Consider the following 16,346-nt stretch of genomic DNA (forward strand, 5'->3'; position numbering starts at 1 on the left):
CCACCTCCCCCAAGATGTCTGACTGTGCATCTGGTGTAGACACCAGAGAAACTGTAGAGTTACAGGGTCTGGGCAGAATTCTGTTAGTAATGCCAGGTGGAATTATCTGTGCAGGGGAAGCTAAGAGCCTTTTGAAAAAGTACCACCTTCCTATTTATTTTGGGAGGCAGGAGACAGGAAAAGGGGAGCCAGACGTTTTTGGAAAAGGTCTGCTCTGGTGGCACACAGGAAATGAACATTTTTATCATTTTAATCATTATATCTTCCTTTATTATGGGTATGACAGGGAAATTTAAGGCATAAAATATCTGGCAGCTCACTGAACTGAAACACAGGTTAGAAGGGACTTTTGGCACTTTTTTTTTGGGGGGGTAGGATAATTCTTTGGTTGTGACCAGCAGGATTGAGACCCTAAATGCCTCTTCTAATTGAGAAAACCCGCCTCGGTGAGCCAGCTCCAGATGGTGATGATCTAGTACAGCCCCCGGCCAACCTTGTAAGATTTCTCCTGCCCTTCTCTAAAGAGAAGCGTTGAGGGAAAGTCGTAAAGAGGCAACTGCAGGGCAGAAGGTTTGCAGACCAAGTGCTGACCTCTTCTCCCTAGGCCAAATGAAAGTAGTTCCACTGAGTAGCTACAGGAGTTAGGTAAGGGTAGGTGACTGGTACTGAAGGTTTCAAAGCCAGGATATTGAAAGTGTGAAGATACATGTAGACATCGATACATAGATAGGGTGTGTGGAATGATGCTAACAGACAGGCAGAAGAACTGCTAAGGTTGAGTAAGCTCAAACCCTGGGGAATCTTGGAGATTTGAGAAAAGCAAGAGTAGAGCCATTCCCCATCTGTCTCTGTACCTGCTCTGGACATGTAACCACGACAGCCAACAGAGAGGACCACGGGCAGTCAGTCACATAGCATAAAGTGACTCCTCTTCGCCATGTTAATGAGGTTATCTAGATAGCCTTGAGCCTTTAGCCAGTGACCTTCATTTCCTGGGGATTCTCACGCCCTTCGCCCAAGAGGTACTTAATCTCTGGTTCACCCAAATAAAGTGTATGGATCCATACCCACCCCCAATCAAGCAATATGACCAAGCACAGATTATCTCAGAGAGCTGCGTCATTAAAGATTGCCACAGAAAAGCCCTTCACCTAAAAGAGCCATGCCCAAGATTCCCTAAGAAGGCTTTCTCTTCTCCAGCCTCTCTGATACTCAGCATCTGCTCCCAATCAGACCAGATCCCAGTCATTGCAGGTTCTCCCTCCCCTTTCTGCCTGGCATGCAGAACCAGGGGAAAGGTGAATCAGGGATACCTGTCCCTGACTTCCTCTCCCAGTAGTATACTGGTGGCATCTGGGTCCCCAGAGAGGAGACTGGAAACCACAGCATTTGTCCCAGATCCCACGGTTCCCCCCTCTGTTCTGACAGCATCTGCGTCTGGTTCCCTGAAAGGAAACGCAGGCTGTAGACTCCCCTTTCCAGACTCTGCCCCGCCTCCTCTCTGAGCCAGCGAGTTGTCAGCATCCAGACAATACTGGGGAAGAAAGGCAGAACCCTGTACCATGAACATATACATATAAACATACACACACGCATATACATCTGTTTCATAAGTACCTTCTAAAATGGCTGTGAGATGCCTGTGAGGGATTTTCTAGTGTTAACTGAGATGGAGACATCCATCCTAACTGTAGGCAGCACCGTGACATGGGCTGGGGCCCCGGAATGAATAAAAAGGAGACAATGACCTGAGCACAGCAAGCATTCCTCTCTTCATGCCGCCCTCCTGCACCCCCTGAAACTGTAAGGCAGAATAAACCCTTCCTTACATCAGGTGCTCTGCTACAGCAATGAGAAGAAGTAACAAAGGCAGAGACCTAGTGGGTAATGGACTGGACCAAACCTCGTCCCAGAAAACACATCACAGAGACGCATACTTGACAAAATTTTATTTAAAAAAAAAAAGAAAATAATAATTTATATCCTTGACAAAATAAAAGATCTTATAATATAAATGTTTCTTAGAAAATATATGAAAAGATAATATTACAAATATTAATAAATCAATATTCACATGACAGCAAAAGTGGCGATGATTCTACAAGAAGAGGAGGAGGAAGTTGCTGTCCTGTCCACAGCAATGTCTCTGGAGAGGCCTCCTGTCCCTTCTTTCTCCTTCAATGAGGTGTGCTCCTATTTTAAGAAAACCTGATGCAAGCAGATCTAATCGGTTTAGGAAGCTGGTATTTATTTGCACCGCAAAATAAATTTTTACAAAAAAAAAAAAAATCTATCAAGGATCCTTTAAATATCAAGTTTCCCAATGCGCTTAGAATACAGTTAACCAATTTTACAAGTCCTTGACTTCTCTCTGGTGTAGCTCTACCGCAGGGCGTGAGGTATTCCTGAAGTGAGGCAGGAACAGAGGTGACTTCCGACCTGACTGAAGAGGACGCTCCTGTGTCAGCTCGAGGAAATGGTGGGGGAGGCAACCTTCTACTTCTCTCATCCTGAGCTCTCGCTTTTCCCATTCCAGCTTCCTTTTGGTAAACTGTTCACCCGGTACCCTCGGGATAAGGAAGTATATGGTGCCTGCGTGCGTGCGTCCGTGCGTGCCTGCGTGCGTGCGTGTGTGCGTGCGTGCGTGCGTCCGTGCGTGTAGATGGGGGTAAAGGGTTCATGAGTCGCTCCCCAGAGCCGAATAAGGGGAGCTTCTGAGGTTCCAGGCATGTGTTGGATGTGACTGGGGGAAGAAGAAATAATCCTCAAGTCTTGATGCGGTGCTTTGGAGGTCCCTCTCGCAGAAGGGACATCTGTCGTCCTGAAGAGGAGCAGCCCAGCCCTCTTTGCAAGGGACATGTCTTCAGGAGGATGCGTGAGGGCCTATTTGTCACACTCCTCCTGGCTGCCTTCAGCACAGTGGTAGTGCTGTTCACAGAACTCCTGGATCCGGGTACAAGCCTCCAGCATCATCACCTCGGGGACTGTGATGACAACCCGGAAGAAATTTGGGTACTCGAAGCACTGAAAAAAACAAAAACAACCTGTTATCTCCAGGGCAACCGAATCTCCTACTGGCTCACCTTAACCTAGTCAGGCCGCTAGAGTGCAAGACAGAGTAATGCCATTCCACTAGGGATGTCCTTTCACCCCACTGGAGGGGACTGAGCTGGCAACTGAGTTCACTCATCTTGAAATAGACAACTCTCCACCCACCCACAGTGAGCGTTTCCAACCTTTCTTCCTGTTCTGAGGGGATAACGATGAAGGAGAATACTTGGTATGGGAGAAAATAAAGCTAAAACACAGCTCACGAAGACCTCTGTGCTCTTCAGGGGCTGTTGGGAATGTCTGCAGAGACCCACACCAGCACTCACCGTGGCTGGGAGGCAGTGGACGGACTGCTCCGCAATTAACCGCTCTGTGAATTCCACGTCATTCTCAAATTCTGGGAAGTGCTCCATCTCAATTCCCACCTGAACCCACAATAAAAAGAGAAGGCCAGCATGTCACTGGAGGTATACAGATCACTTTCCTATGCCAGAAATGAGGCCAGGGAGTCCCTGAAGCCATCTGGGAACTTTGCCACCCATAACTGAGAAAACCAGCACTCGAGGAAGACGACTTGGTTATATCTGTATTTTATTTATTAAAGGGTTCCTTCCGGGATGTTGGTAAGGGCAAATAGGGAGAGGAATGCCATCTCTCTTTTTTCCAAAAGAGGCTTAGTTAGCATCAGGACCTGGTTATTTTTCACTCTGTGGGCTCTATCCCACTCACTGCAGGACAGTTAGCATCCCTGGGCCACAGTGGCATTAGTGATACTAAAGATAAACAAAATCTCTATGTGGTCCCCCGACTTCCGAAGGAACCAGCATGACAGTTAGTCATGAACCACAAAGCATGCCTCTGTATCTGCGCATGATATGAGTGACTGCACTGAAGTTATCGAGAGGCTGTTGTGAACACAGGTCAATTGAAGTACTGGGATTATTCATAACAAGACAATTCCTCAAATGATGGGGACTGGCGCTTAGCTTATCTTTGTAGATGGAGGCAGACCCTGCATGACCACCCATGAAGATCCTGGCATGCCATCTCCTGTGCTTTATCACATCTACACACGCACATGCACACATGCACACACACACAGGCACAATTACCATAAGGTACATGGCTCCAGATGGCCGGACTGGCTGGAGTCCAGGAATGGCAGACAACGCCCCATAGCAGAGGTCTGCATTGGACTACAAAAGGCAGAGAGAAACAAAACAATCAAGGATCAAATTTTAAATGAAAGAAAACCTTGACTTTCTTTCTTTTTTAATATTTATTTATTTATTTATATGAGTACACTGTAGCTGCCTTCAGATACACCAGAAGAGGTCATCAGATGGTTGTGAGCCACCATGTGGTTGCTAGGAATTGAACTCAGGACCTCTGGAAGAGCAGTCAGTGCTCTTAACCACGGAGCCATCTCTCCAGCCCCAACCTTGACTTTCATATGTAATGTTTGATGTAATAAAGCAATTTTTTAAAAAGAAACAAAAACATTATTGAAGGTAGGACCTTCATTGAAGGCCACACACCGAGGCTTAATATTATAGTACAAAGAGCCAACAAGGACAGAACCCCATCACTTGAAGTTCTTAGCAAGATGAAGTGGATTACAAGAAGTGGGGGAAGCTGCCTATGGAGAACGACTCTCACGTCACCTTCTGATGAGGAAGCCCTCTTGCACAGGGCTGCAGAAATGAAGGGCTATTGTTCCTAATTCTGCTGATTTGTTCTCTGGCTCCCAAAGTCCTCAAGTGAATGGCTGCTCTTTACCTTAAGGAAGCTTAAAGTGTCCTGGTAGAACTCCTGAGGGGTGCGCTGAAGGATGCTCTTCAGGGCGCCTTGGACGATGGTGCACGGGCCCAGGATCCGCTGACTCAGCTTCACCAGCCCATCCCGAATCTAGAATCCCCCAGGAGACAAATAATTTAGCCTTTCTTAAGCATCCTTTGTGCTGTGTGGCTCTATTCTAACCTTTTTATCAGGTTTTTAACCTCAGGAAAGATGGCACCTGGTGACCCTCTTACATTAGACCACCTGGGCCTACTGTCCTTCTCTGTCACAAACCTGAGTGTGACTGTGGGCAGATGATGTAACTTCTCTGTACCCTGTTTTCCTTAACTAAAATGATCTCACAAGGTGTTATGAAGATAAAATAAAAATAGGTTCATAAAACATGAATAATAGTGCTGTCATTACTGTGGTGGGTTTTTTTTTTTTTGTCTGTTTGCTTGTTTGTTTTTGCCTTTTTATAGCCTTGAAATTGGAGGCAGGTGGAACCTCTTCACAGACCCAGAGACCCAAATATGAGAAAACTCGGTTTGGATGAGAAATATCTATCTATACCTTCATCCAATATATTTCCAGACACCGAAAACAACACAATCAGTTAAGAAGGAGAGGAGACCTCATCCTCTGCAACACTGAGCACTCAAAACCGAATCCGTATACTAAACTATTCACACCATTCCACCATATTGCTCTCACCTCATTGCCAAAAATGTCTCTTCGATCATGGATAAGGATCCAGCCCAGCCTCCAGCCAGGAACCAGCCAGCGCTTGGCCAGCCCACCACAGGACAGGATGGGGACATTGGTGCTGAGGGTAGCCATTGGTTCATATTTGCAATCTGAAAACACCTGAGGAAGAGAGGTGTCCTGGGATGCTTTCCTCTGGACCCCGTGTTTCCCTCCCATCCCTTTTCTTAGATGTTGAGGGACAGGTCAGGATCTACAGGCATGACCGGATCCCACATAGTTCAGAGAAACTTATCCAAAGACATTTAATTTGGTGTGATCTGGACTAAAGGAAGCCTAACATGAGGGTGATGACACTAGTCCAGTGGTGTGTACCTACGACTCCTGGAAACTTGCACTATGGAATTTCAATAGGTGGAATTATAAATTTAAAAATAAAAGGGGGGCCCGTGATCCAATATTTAACATTCCTGGGCCCCGCTGTGTCACAGAATGCAGACTTTGGGGGAGGGGGGCACTAGAAGGCGTCACAGCACATACAGATCTGCAATATTCCCAGAGAAGTCTAGAACACTATCAATCGTTCTTCTCTGCCTCTGCACTTTTCCTTTTTATTTCTGGTGCCAGGAATCAGGCCCAGACTTCAGCATGCTCGCTGAGCATTTCCCCAACCACTGAGCTTCATTTTCAGAAACCCTCTCCCCAACAACTACTCAAAACACATATCCGTAAAAGTCATAAACAAGAAATCCACAGGAACCTTTGTATCTATCCTACCTCCTCGGCATCTACCCTCAAGGGAATGCCAAGAACTTCTGCTTTTTCCCCAGCTCTTTGGATTAAATAATTTAATTAATGAAAAGCTGAGCTGAGGGGCCTATGAACTTGTTGAGACGATCTGCACAGAATGGCTGGCTGCTTCTGACCGTCCCATCAGGCAACTCTCCACGACCCAGAAAACAATACGGTATTTGAGACTTCTGTTATGATCTAACCCAAGCCAGACTTACCATGTCACCATAGATCTCATCGGCTAAGATGGGGACGCATTGCCTTTCAGCCACTGAAAATAACGAAAGCAATGCTGAAGTCATTTTCAGTTCAGATTATATGTCATCGTTTCCTTCATGCCTGGCCCCTCTGTGCTCTGCGTGTTCCCTGATCACGGATTGTACCGTTGGGAACTAAGCACTTCTGATATTCTCTCAGGATGTCTACCCTAACTGTGTGCCATTTAATCACACGTTCCAAACTCTCTCTTCCACCGGATGGTATTGGAGAAAGGCAAACACAGGTGAACTCCTTCTTAGCCAAATCCGCCAAAATGAAACGCTTGCCAGTTTTGGATTAGGGATGTGCGTCTCATTTCCCCTTCTTTTAGACAAGTCCCGGACCCCCATGACACATCATCGGCTAGAGGCAGTGCTGGCCTTTCTCTATCTCCATTCCACACCCAGGACGTTCTGCCTCTCAGGGAGCTGCTAAAGGATGCTGCTCTCATCCCCCCAGGGTGGGCAGTCGCCCGCACTTACCTGCCAAAATCTTCTGAAGGTGCCGCTTACTGAACACGGAGCCACAGGGATTGGACGGGTTGTTGACCACGAGACAAGCTGTTTTTTCGTCGATCAGAGATTCCAGTTGTTTTAGATCAATTTCCCAAGACTTCTCAGGCTGAGAAAAGTGAGACCAAGATGTTTCTGATCAATTGAGAGGGAATATCCAGCCCAAGAATTCAGTGTAAAGAACAAAATAAGGGGCCACCAAGCCTAATGATCTGAGTTCCAGCCCTGGAAGCCACGTGTTGGGAAGAGAGAACTACAGGAATTTGTCTTTGACCTCCACACACGGGCCACTGCATGCACACATTAAACTCACTGCACCAACGTACACACAAAATAGATAAATATAAAGAGTTTTAAAAGAATTAAGTCTGCCTTTGGTTCCAACCTCCCATCTGCAGACCAGCCTCTGTATGACAATGGCCATTTCTTTTTTTCTACATGTTAGTAACTGGGCACTTGAGTCGAAAGTTAAGTTAAGGCCTGGAGTGAAGCCTCGGGGGTTAAGAGTACTTGCTATCCTTGCAAAGAATCAAGGTTCAATTCCCAGCATCCACATGATGGCTCACAACCATCTATAGCTCCAGTTCCAGGGACTCTAACATCCTCTTCTGGCAGGCACATACATGGTATGCAGGCAAGCATACCCATACATGTAAGAGAAAATAAGCGTGAAAAATGTTTTTGATTACCAATAGATTGTAGAGCTTGACCTCAATCCCCATAGACTCAGCCAACGTCCTGTAGAGGGAAAACCCGGGCCTCGGAATGAGGATGTTTTGTCCAGGATTGGCCAACACGGCTAGACACAGCTCAATGGCCTGACTGCAGCCACTCGTCAGAATGACATCCTGCGAAGAGAGAAAGGGTGGACTTGGGAGAGAGCCCATCATGTGTGTAAGGTGGAAGTGTTCATGAACTTATTTTAATACGTTCCAAAGGAATGGGAAGGATTGTGCTGGGCCCAACCATATCTATCTATCTCTCTATCTCTCTATCTATCTATCTATCTATCTATCTATCTATCTATCTATCTATCTATCATCTATCTTGTCTATCTATAATCTATCATCTATTTATTTATCTACCATCCAGCATCTATCTTACCCATCATCTTTCGTCTGTCATATATTTATTTATCACCCATCACCTATCTATCTATCATTTATCTACCATCTATCACCTATCATGTATCTATCATCTATCATCCATCATCTATCTATCATCAATCCCTTATGTACTGTCTATCTATCAGATACTTATTTATCTATCATCCATCATCTATCTACCATCTATTTATTATCTGTTATCCATCACCTATCTTCTATCCATAATCTATCATCTATTATCTATCTATTCTTTATCAGCTGTCTATCTATCATCTATGTATGTGTCTATCTCTCTTCTAACCATCTCTCAGCTATCTCTAAATGTTGTTGAAAATGATGACCACTTTTCAAAATTAAGCAAATCACTTTTAAAAGGACAAGCTGGCTATGACTCAACTAACTCTCAAGAGAGATCTTCGATTGACCTTGGGCTGTTTTCCACCAGGTTAGTTATTTACTTTTGACCAGAGATTTGAAGCCTGACTCTTCTCTAAACACAGATGAGAGATGCCTCTTAGATTAGGAGGTAAACAAGAGAGGAGGGCAGCACTCAAGGCTAGCCCTGCCACCAATCCAGTATGCTCTGAGACTCCAAATATTCTGTCCCAGCACCCTAATATGAGTAAAGACATGCATAAATACCTCCTGATGAGAAATTCCTTTAAATTAAATGATTTACTATTTGTGAAGAATTTCTCAATGGTCTTTGGAAGAAAATCAAATCTAGGATGACCTTGGGGGTCCTTTGAGACTCTAGGACAACAGTATATCCATGTCAGGAGACACCTCTTATACCATGGTGACATTAATCACAATTACTGATCAACAACCCCAGCTGTGCAAGAAGCCCTCAACTTGCTACACAAGGATTCTCCTCAGCTCCCCACCCCCACCCCAAACTATCATGGCTGTTGGACAGAAGCAAGGAGCATGCTCAGAGGCCACTGAGCTGGTACCCTGGCTCACCTTAGCTTCCAAAGGAGCCTCAGGACAGTGGTAATAGGAAGCGACCTCCTCCCGACTGGATAGGTAGCCTGAGACAAGACATGGGAGAGGAAGCTGGGGGTTTTCATCCCTTGATTGACAGTCGTGCCCCGAGCTTCAGCGCAGCTTCCAGCCACACTCTACCCTTGCTTAAGGGCAGTTCATTCTATTCAGCTCAGTCATGTGTGAAGGGAATTAACCTCCTAGTGCTGTTTTATTATAGGGTGGAGTCCTATTTAGAAAGCTTGATAGAAAGCAAGTGGGGCAGCTCAGTGGGTAAAGGTGCTTGCTGCCAAGTCTAGCGACCTGAGTTCAATCCTCAAGATACACATGATGGAAAGGGACAGCCAGTCTCCACAGTTGTCCTTTAACTGACACACACACATACCGTGGCCACTCAGCATGCACTCTTACTCATCCCCCCACCATCTGTCTGTCTGTCATCTGTTTGTCTGCCTGATTCTCTTTCATATTCTCTCTCTCTCTCTCTCTCTCTCTCTCTCTCTCTCTCTCTCTCTCTTTCTCTCTATCTCAGTGTGTGTAATACACACACACTCATTCACACATGAATAAATACATTTAATTTTAAAAAAACATTAAAAGTTAAGCATGATAGTAGGTGCCTATAATCCCAGCTCTTGAAAGACTACAGCAGGAGGATTGCTAGTTTGAGATCAAACTGCATTATATAGCAATGACCAAAATGCAGTCTGAGCTTCTCTGGGCAAGCTTACCAATAGATGGGGCATAGCCATTGTACTTCCCGGAGTCCAGGGCATCCTTCATGGCTTGGGTCACTTCAGGGTCTGTAGGCAGGTTCCCAAACACAGTAGGGTCCCCTGTTCACAGAAGAGGGAAGCTAAAGAACCACCAAGAGTTTACATCCCCACGTTCAGGTCTTATCTTCTCTCCTCTCTTCCTGGCAGCACATGAGAGCGGGAGGTTGTCAGGCAATGCCACCCCTCCGTCAAGTGGCCCAAACTCACCAATTGACAGAGAGATCACGGTTTTGTTCGGATTCGGCTTCACCTTCATGTTGTCCACGATGGCTCGGATGGGATTGAAGGTTTTATTGGACATGTCAGAGGGCCTCACATTCCACCTGGCCTTCCTGCCCTTCATTCTCCCTTGCACCGAGCTTCTCCCACCAATGTTAACGCGTACATCCAGAACTGAAGATAGGCTGTCATTGACATTCGTCTGGATTACGTAGGAGTCCATGGCTCACAAAGCCTACAGGGAAAAAAAGAAATGTCCCTGTAAGGCTAAGATGGTGCTCTTTGAGTTGGGGAGCTGTGTTTAGACCTAAGCAGGGGTGACCTCACACATGCATCTCTCTAATGCTTTTATATGATTTCACTTGTAAGACAGCTTTGGATATGAATAGGAGTGGGGTTTAAGAATGTCTTGCAGAGATAGAAAATATAGGAGCGACTCATTTTCAAAATTATCAGGGAGCATTTAATTGAACATTTATCTACTACAAGTAGGATTGTTTTTTCCCACTTGTCTTTGGCATGGGTGTGTACTTGTGCGTGCACATGTTCCCGTGAGGGCTAGCCTGTTCCACTACAAATGTGTGGACGTCAGAGGACAACCTCAGGTTGCAGTCCTCACCATCTGCCTCATCTCACTGTGCCTTCTGGCATTACAGATGTGTACCACCACATCTGACTTTACATGGATCCTAGAGATCCGAATTCTAATCCTTGCCCTTGGATGACAAGGGCTCTTCCTGCTGGATCAGCTCTCAGCCTTGTGGGATTTCCTATATGCAACTCTAACCCTATGCTCTGAGTTAAACTGAGAGAAAAAGCATGTGGGCTACCATCTGTCCACACAGAGACCCACCCCCCAAGAAAGGGTCTTCCCAGTACCTTAGCCTGGGCAGCTTGGCAAGACCAAAAACTCAAAAACTGTAAAACTAAGGCAGTGGAGCACTTGACTAGTAGAGCCAGGACCTATGTTCATTCATAATACCATTAAGGAAAGAGAGAGGGAGAGGGAAGGAAGAAGGAACAGAGAGAGAGAGAGAGAGAGACAGAGACAGAGACAGAGACAGAGACAGAGAGACAGACAGACAGCGAGAGACACACAGAGAGAGAGAGAGAGAGAGAGAGATGAATATTGATGCTAGTTAAAGTAAGGCCATGTCAGATAAGCATCCCAGCCCTGGGCAGAAAAAGCCAGAATATCAGAAAGAAAGCCAGGAGCATCGCAATCACAATCGCAGTGCAGAGAACCTTCGGGATTACCTTCCTCGTCCAGGCAAAGCAGTCTCCAAGCAGCCAAACCTATAAGGCCCACGAGCGCTCCTCCACCAAGTCCACTGATGATGAGTTCAGGTGCAGTCCTGACCCTTGAAATAGTTTCAGCCAATGGGCGTTGGGCCTGAAGCCCTTATGCTATTGGTTGACAGTGAGGACTAAGCCCCTCCCCTGGACCGCCCCCCCTCACGCTGCTGTTTCTCACCCCAACCCTGGGCCACCATCCAATCTGGGATTTGTCCTCACATCATGTATCTGGAATTCTCTGTGTTAACTCTTTCTGGTCATTTGGTGAGCTGTTTCAGGAAACTGTGGAGGGCAGTTGGGGTGACAGCGATTAACTTTATTGTCCCTTTTTTGTTATGAAAACTATTGTGTTAACAGTATAGAAATGCGTTAAAATGAGGGTCCTTCTGGTAGTGCTTTCTCTGTGCACTCCAGTCTCACTCCTGGACATGGGCAATGATAAGAGCTTGGTTGACTATTCATCTACTGCATGTGGGATTTGCTATGGACAATGGGAATCTCCACAAAAATTCAACCGCACTCCAAGGAAAAAAAAAATTAAAAATTCCATCAAATAGGTTAGTATCAGGATAGATAAATAGAAATGCAGAGATAAATGCATACATAATTTAATAATTTTTCAAAGCACAGATAGAATTACACGCTCGTTTAACAGTGGGCATTTATCATCGCCGTTGTCGTCGTCGTCGTCGTCGTCGTCGTCGTCGTCGTCGTTGTTACTTTGTCCTGTGCTTTGATTTCCTTTACTTGGCATACCACAGAGGTCTGGACTCCAGTTAGAACAAAATGGGAAGTTAGAGCAAATTAATAATCCATCAAGAAACAAGGCAGCCAAATTCTCTGCAGCTTAATTTTCATTAGGGTACAAAACTGTTCAGGAATGCAGTGAGTTGGGGGATCTGAAGTCTGAAGTTTTTAATTTTTTCTTTAAACAATAGGAAATTCCCAGAGCAGCTTGTATCTGATCACAAAGTTAACAATGGAACCAACAACACTAGTGGTAGGATCTCTCTCCTATGCTAAAACACACACTCTGATTCCTGGACCACACCTGCTCCTTGCTCCCCCAACAGGCACCAGCCACGAGAGGCGCTAGACTAGTATTTGCGTAGCAGTGTCTCTGCGCATGTGCAGTGCTCCAATCACCACACTTTGCAGTCCTATAACGTCTACTTCCTGCCTTGGGCCTGAAAAGGCTGGGTACTATTTAGATGCACAAGGCTCACATCACACTGGGCACGACAGAGCTCTAGTGCCCAAAGACATGTATCACTATAACCTCCAATAAAAGCTACGGCATGCAGAGATGCTTCATAAAACACAGGTGTTGCCAGAGTCCTGCTGTGGACTTTCTTGTGGACATTAGGACACTGGGTGTCTTCTTCAGCCACTTTCCACCCCACCCCAACCCCACAAACCCCTTTTTGATATAGGGAATTGAACCAAAGCAAACGCCTCACCACTGAGTTGTACCCCTAGCCTCTCCGCTTACTTTAGAGTTGTACGGTCTCATATAGCAGCCACAATCATGATTGACTTTTGATCCTTGAAATGTGGCTGGTCTAAAGTGAGATGTTTCGTTGATATAATCACGTTGTGGAGACTTAGTGTTAAGAATGCCAACTACCTCATTAATTTTATACTGATTGCACGTTGAAAGATTCTTTGACATTTTGAATAAAGCCATAAAAACTCATTTCAAAGCCTGATGAGATTGCTCAGCCGGTAAAATCACTTGCTGAACAAACCTGGCCACCGACCTAGGTTCCATCCTAAAATGCGACTGTGGAAGGAGAGAACCGACTGCTGAGCACACACACTAATAAGAACAGCTAATAATAATAATAACTGTTGTTGTTGTTGTTATTATTATTATTATTATTATTATTATTTTAACTAATTTTACTGAGGATAGCAAGATGGCTCAGAAGTTAAGAGCACTGGCTACCCTTCCAGAAGACCTGGGTTCGGTTCCCAGCACCCACATGGTGACTCACAACTATCCATAGCTCCAGTCTCAGAGGATCAAACACCCTCTTGGGACTTCCATAGAAACCAGACACACACACAGGATGCACATTATAACATACATGCAAAATATCCACAGACAAAAATCCAATAAGTAAGTCTCTTAAAAATTTTAAATTAATTTTCTCACTCTCTTTTGATGCCCTCTGACTTTAAAATTATTCCTTCTAAATTTTGAAATTACTAGGTGATTTACATTTATTGAACAAAATTGTTCTATGGCATGGCTGCTTTTAATATTAATATAGTATATGAACATCTTCCTATTATCATACAAAGAGATCAATTTTATTCCTTTTTTTTTTTTGAGACAGGGTCTCTCTATGTAGCCCAAGCTGACCTTGAACTCTTAATCCTCCTGCCCCAACTTCCCAAATGCTGGGATTTCAGGGACACCATGACACCCAAAAGCCTCTCTTCTGACAGACGGCTACACAGCACTTGTTTGTTCTATTCTTGTTGGACATGGGGAAATTTTCAGATTTTCTATTGCAAATAAAGTAGCTAGAACGTCCTGTACTATGGAGGTTGGTAAATCTTAGGCTTCCTGTTGTTTGCAGGATGGTTTTCTAGAGGTAGAACCACACTTTAGGTGTTGACAGCTCTCCCTGCGATAGAGAACACTGAGAAGAGACTTCAAGGATCCTCCAGAGGCTCTGGTCCAACTCCTCCCTCCCGTGCACACAGATTGTCAGCTTGGCATCTGTGCCCCACCCTGATCCATGAACAGTTCTCCCTAGGGCTCTGGAGTTAACTCACCTTTAGGAGTCTCAGTGCTTTCTTGAGTGGTCCCTACAGTGTGCCCTTTCCATCTCAGGAACTCACACATGGGTTTTATTTTCAAAAACTGAAGGTTTTCTGGGTTGTTCTCAATATTGCTAGAAATGTCTCTCCTTACTAATTTTTTTTCTTTTTTTCTTTCTTTTTTTTTTTTTGGTTTTTCGAGACAGGGTTTCTCTGTGTAGCCCTGGCTGTCCTGGAACTCACTCTGTAGACCAAGCTGGCCTCGAACTCAGAAATTCGCCTGCCTCTGCCTCCCAAGTGCTGGGATTAAAGGCGTGCGCCACCACCGCCCGGCTAATTTTGTTTTTAAGTAGAGCCTCACTATGCTGCCCTGGCTGGCTTGGAATTTACCATGTAGACCAGGCTGCCCTTAAGCTCACAGAGCTCTGCCAGCCCTTGCCTCCCATGTGCTGGGATTAAAGGTGTGTACCACACTCGTCTCTCCTTACTACTTTAAAAAGTTGCTCTAGCTTGTACGGAATTCTATATATTCCTGAATCTGTTATGGTATGTTTGGTTCTAGAATATTCTATACCAGAGTCTTAATTTTTAAACAGTTCTGTTTTAGTTTTGAACATTTCAAGCACCACAAGCTGGCCTCCGACTCACCGCCATCTTTGTCTCTCTGCCTCCTAGGTGCTGAGAGGACCGGTGTGAGCAACCACACCCCAACTCTACACCTTTTTAGACTCATTAATGGTTTTATTTTCAGAAAGGCTAATCAATTGCCTTCCTATCCAGGGGTAAACCTTCGAGAACTGTTTTCTAAAATAAACGTTTCTCAAAATGATTGACAGAATAATATTAAAGTTGTTCCTTTCCCCCCATCATTTAATCAAAGATGGCCGTCATTCACATTTTCTTGGCCCCCTGTGTTTTTGAGGCATCTGTGCATGTCTCTCACCTGTCTCTGTAGAAAACAACTCCCTTTTTTTTTTTTTCCTTTTCCTTAGATGAGACCTTGGTTTAGGATGCGGTTTGCAGAGCTCCAGAAAAGCTGCTTGCAGACCCTGTTGGCTTGGCTTCAGGTTTACAGATCAAAGAGCAGCAGGCAGCACAGGGTTTGGCAAATGGTCCTGCAAATACTGGCGCTGACGCAGAAACTGCAGGGCAGAGGGAGCAAGTGAAGGGGAGCCAGGGCAGCTGCATCATCAGGTCAATGCCACGGACACACCTTCGGCCGTGCTTGGGAGCCAACATCAGAGGTAAGAGGGGAAACAGGCAGAGCAAACAAGTTCTGGTACTACCTGCCTCTGGTAGGTGATGCTTTCCCTCAGCGGGGAAAACAGCAGGCAGGGAGGGAGAGTGTGGGGGAGGACCCAGAGCTATATAGGAAGTTTCCATGACACCAGATAAACTAGACCACGAGTCAAGGCCCAACACGCTTTGACAATCACTAAAGGTTACACCACCAGGCACAGGGAAGTCCTTCCATTGAAAAACTACAGTCTGGGGTGTCTCAAAACAAAACACATAAATTGAATTAATACTTAAGTAAAAGCTAATATTAAAATAAAAGCCAAATGACTTCTAGTGAACTTTCCTAAGTGGAAGGCATCACTTTTGCCGCGAGAAGTGGGTTGTTTGTTCTGGGTCTGTTGTTCTTGTTGCTTATCTTTGGGGGTAGAGACCCTCAGACTCACAATGAAGCCTATCCTATGATGACCCTGAACCTCCTGTTTTTGCCTGTACCTCCCATGTTCTGGCTTTACAGATGCGAGCCTCCGTGCCTGGCATACAAAAGCATATTTAAAATAATTCTACCCCCAGGCGGCTGGAGAGATGGCTCAGCTGTTAAGAGCTTGCAGAGGAAGGGGATTTGGTTTCCAGCACCTACAGAGTTGGCTCACAACCAACTGTAACTTCAGTCCAGGCGATCTGACACCCTCCAAGAACAGACACGTACGTAGTATGCTCAAATACGTACAGGCAAAACACTCCTTACACATAAGATTAAAAAAAAAAAAAACTTTAAAAGTTCTTCAATAATTCTACCAGCTGCAGACAACCATTATCAATCATTGCCTCCCATAGTTAACATTTTGAAATGTGTC

General features: G+C 45.2%; 1 protein-coding gene and 1 long non-coding RNA gene across 2 annotated transcripts; both read right to left on the reverse strand.

Moving 5' to 3' along the window:
* Positions 1-2,227: 2,227 nt before the first annotated feature.
* Positions 2,228-11,543, reverse strand: Tat (tyrosine aminotransferase). The gene is made up of 12 exons (XM_021169583.3): positions 11,443-11,543; positions 10,174-10,420; positions 9,922-10,026; positions 9,170-9,237; positions 7,787-7,945; positions 7,068-7,206; positions 6,546-6,598; positions 5,545-5,697; positions 4,831-4,959; positions 4,164-4,247; positions 3,378-3,476; positions 2,228-3,024 (listed from the first exon to the last, which is right to left on the reverse strand). The coding sequence occupies exons 2-12, from the start codon at positions 10,406-10,408 to the stop codon at positions 2,884-2,886; spliced, it is 1,365 nt and encodes a 454-aa protein (XP_021025242.1). The 5' UTR covers positions 10,409-10,420; positions 11,443-11,543; the 3' UTR covers positions 2,228-2,883.
* A 530-nt stretch (positions 11,544-12,073) lies between these two features.
* LOC147002344 (uncharacterized) lies at positions 12,074-15,543 on the reverse strand. Its single transcript, XR_015048598.1, has 2 exons — positions 15,197-15,543; positions 12,074-12,246 (listed from the first exon to the last, which is right to left on the reverse strand). It is a non-coding gene; the product is annotated as an uncharacterized LOC147002344 (long non-coding RNA).
* Between the last annotated feature and the right edge of the window lie 803 nt (positions 15,544-16,346).

This window comes from Mus caroli, unplaced genomic scaffold (assembly GCF_978045245.1).
Source record: "Mus caroli unplaced genomic scaffold, Mus_caroli_1 scaffold_10, whole genome shotgun sequence".
In the NCBI taxonomy this organism is placed as follows: Eukaryota; Metazoa; Chordata; class Mammalia; order Rodentia; family Muridae; genus Mus; species Mus caroli.

Bases quoted from the DNA above. Each gene is read 5' to 3' on its own strand.
- Tat (XM_021169583.3), bottom strand. From the start codon at position 10,408: ATGGACTCCTACGTAATCCAGACGAATGTCAATGACAGCCTATCTTCA. The intron at 7,946-9,169 runs GTGAGCCAGGGT...CTCTCTTCGCAG, and splicing joins AGGCTCCTTTGGAAGCTAAG to GATGTCATTCTGACGAGTGG. The intron at 6,599-7,067 runs GTAAGTGCGGGC...CGTTATTTTCAG, and splicing joins CCTTCAGAAGATTTTGGCAG to TGGCTGAAAGGCAATGCGTC.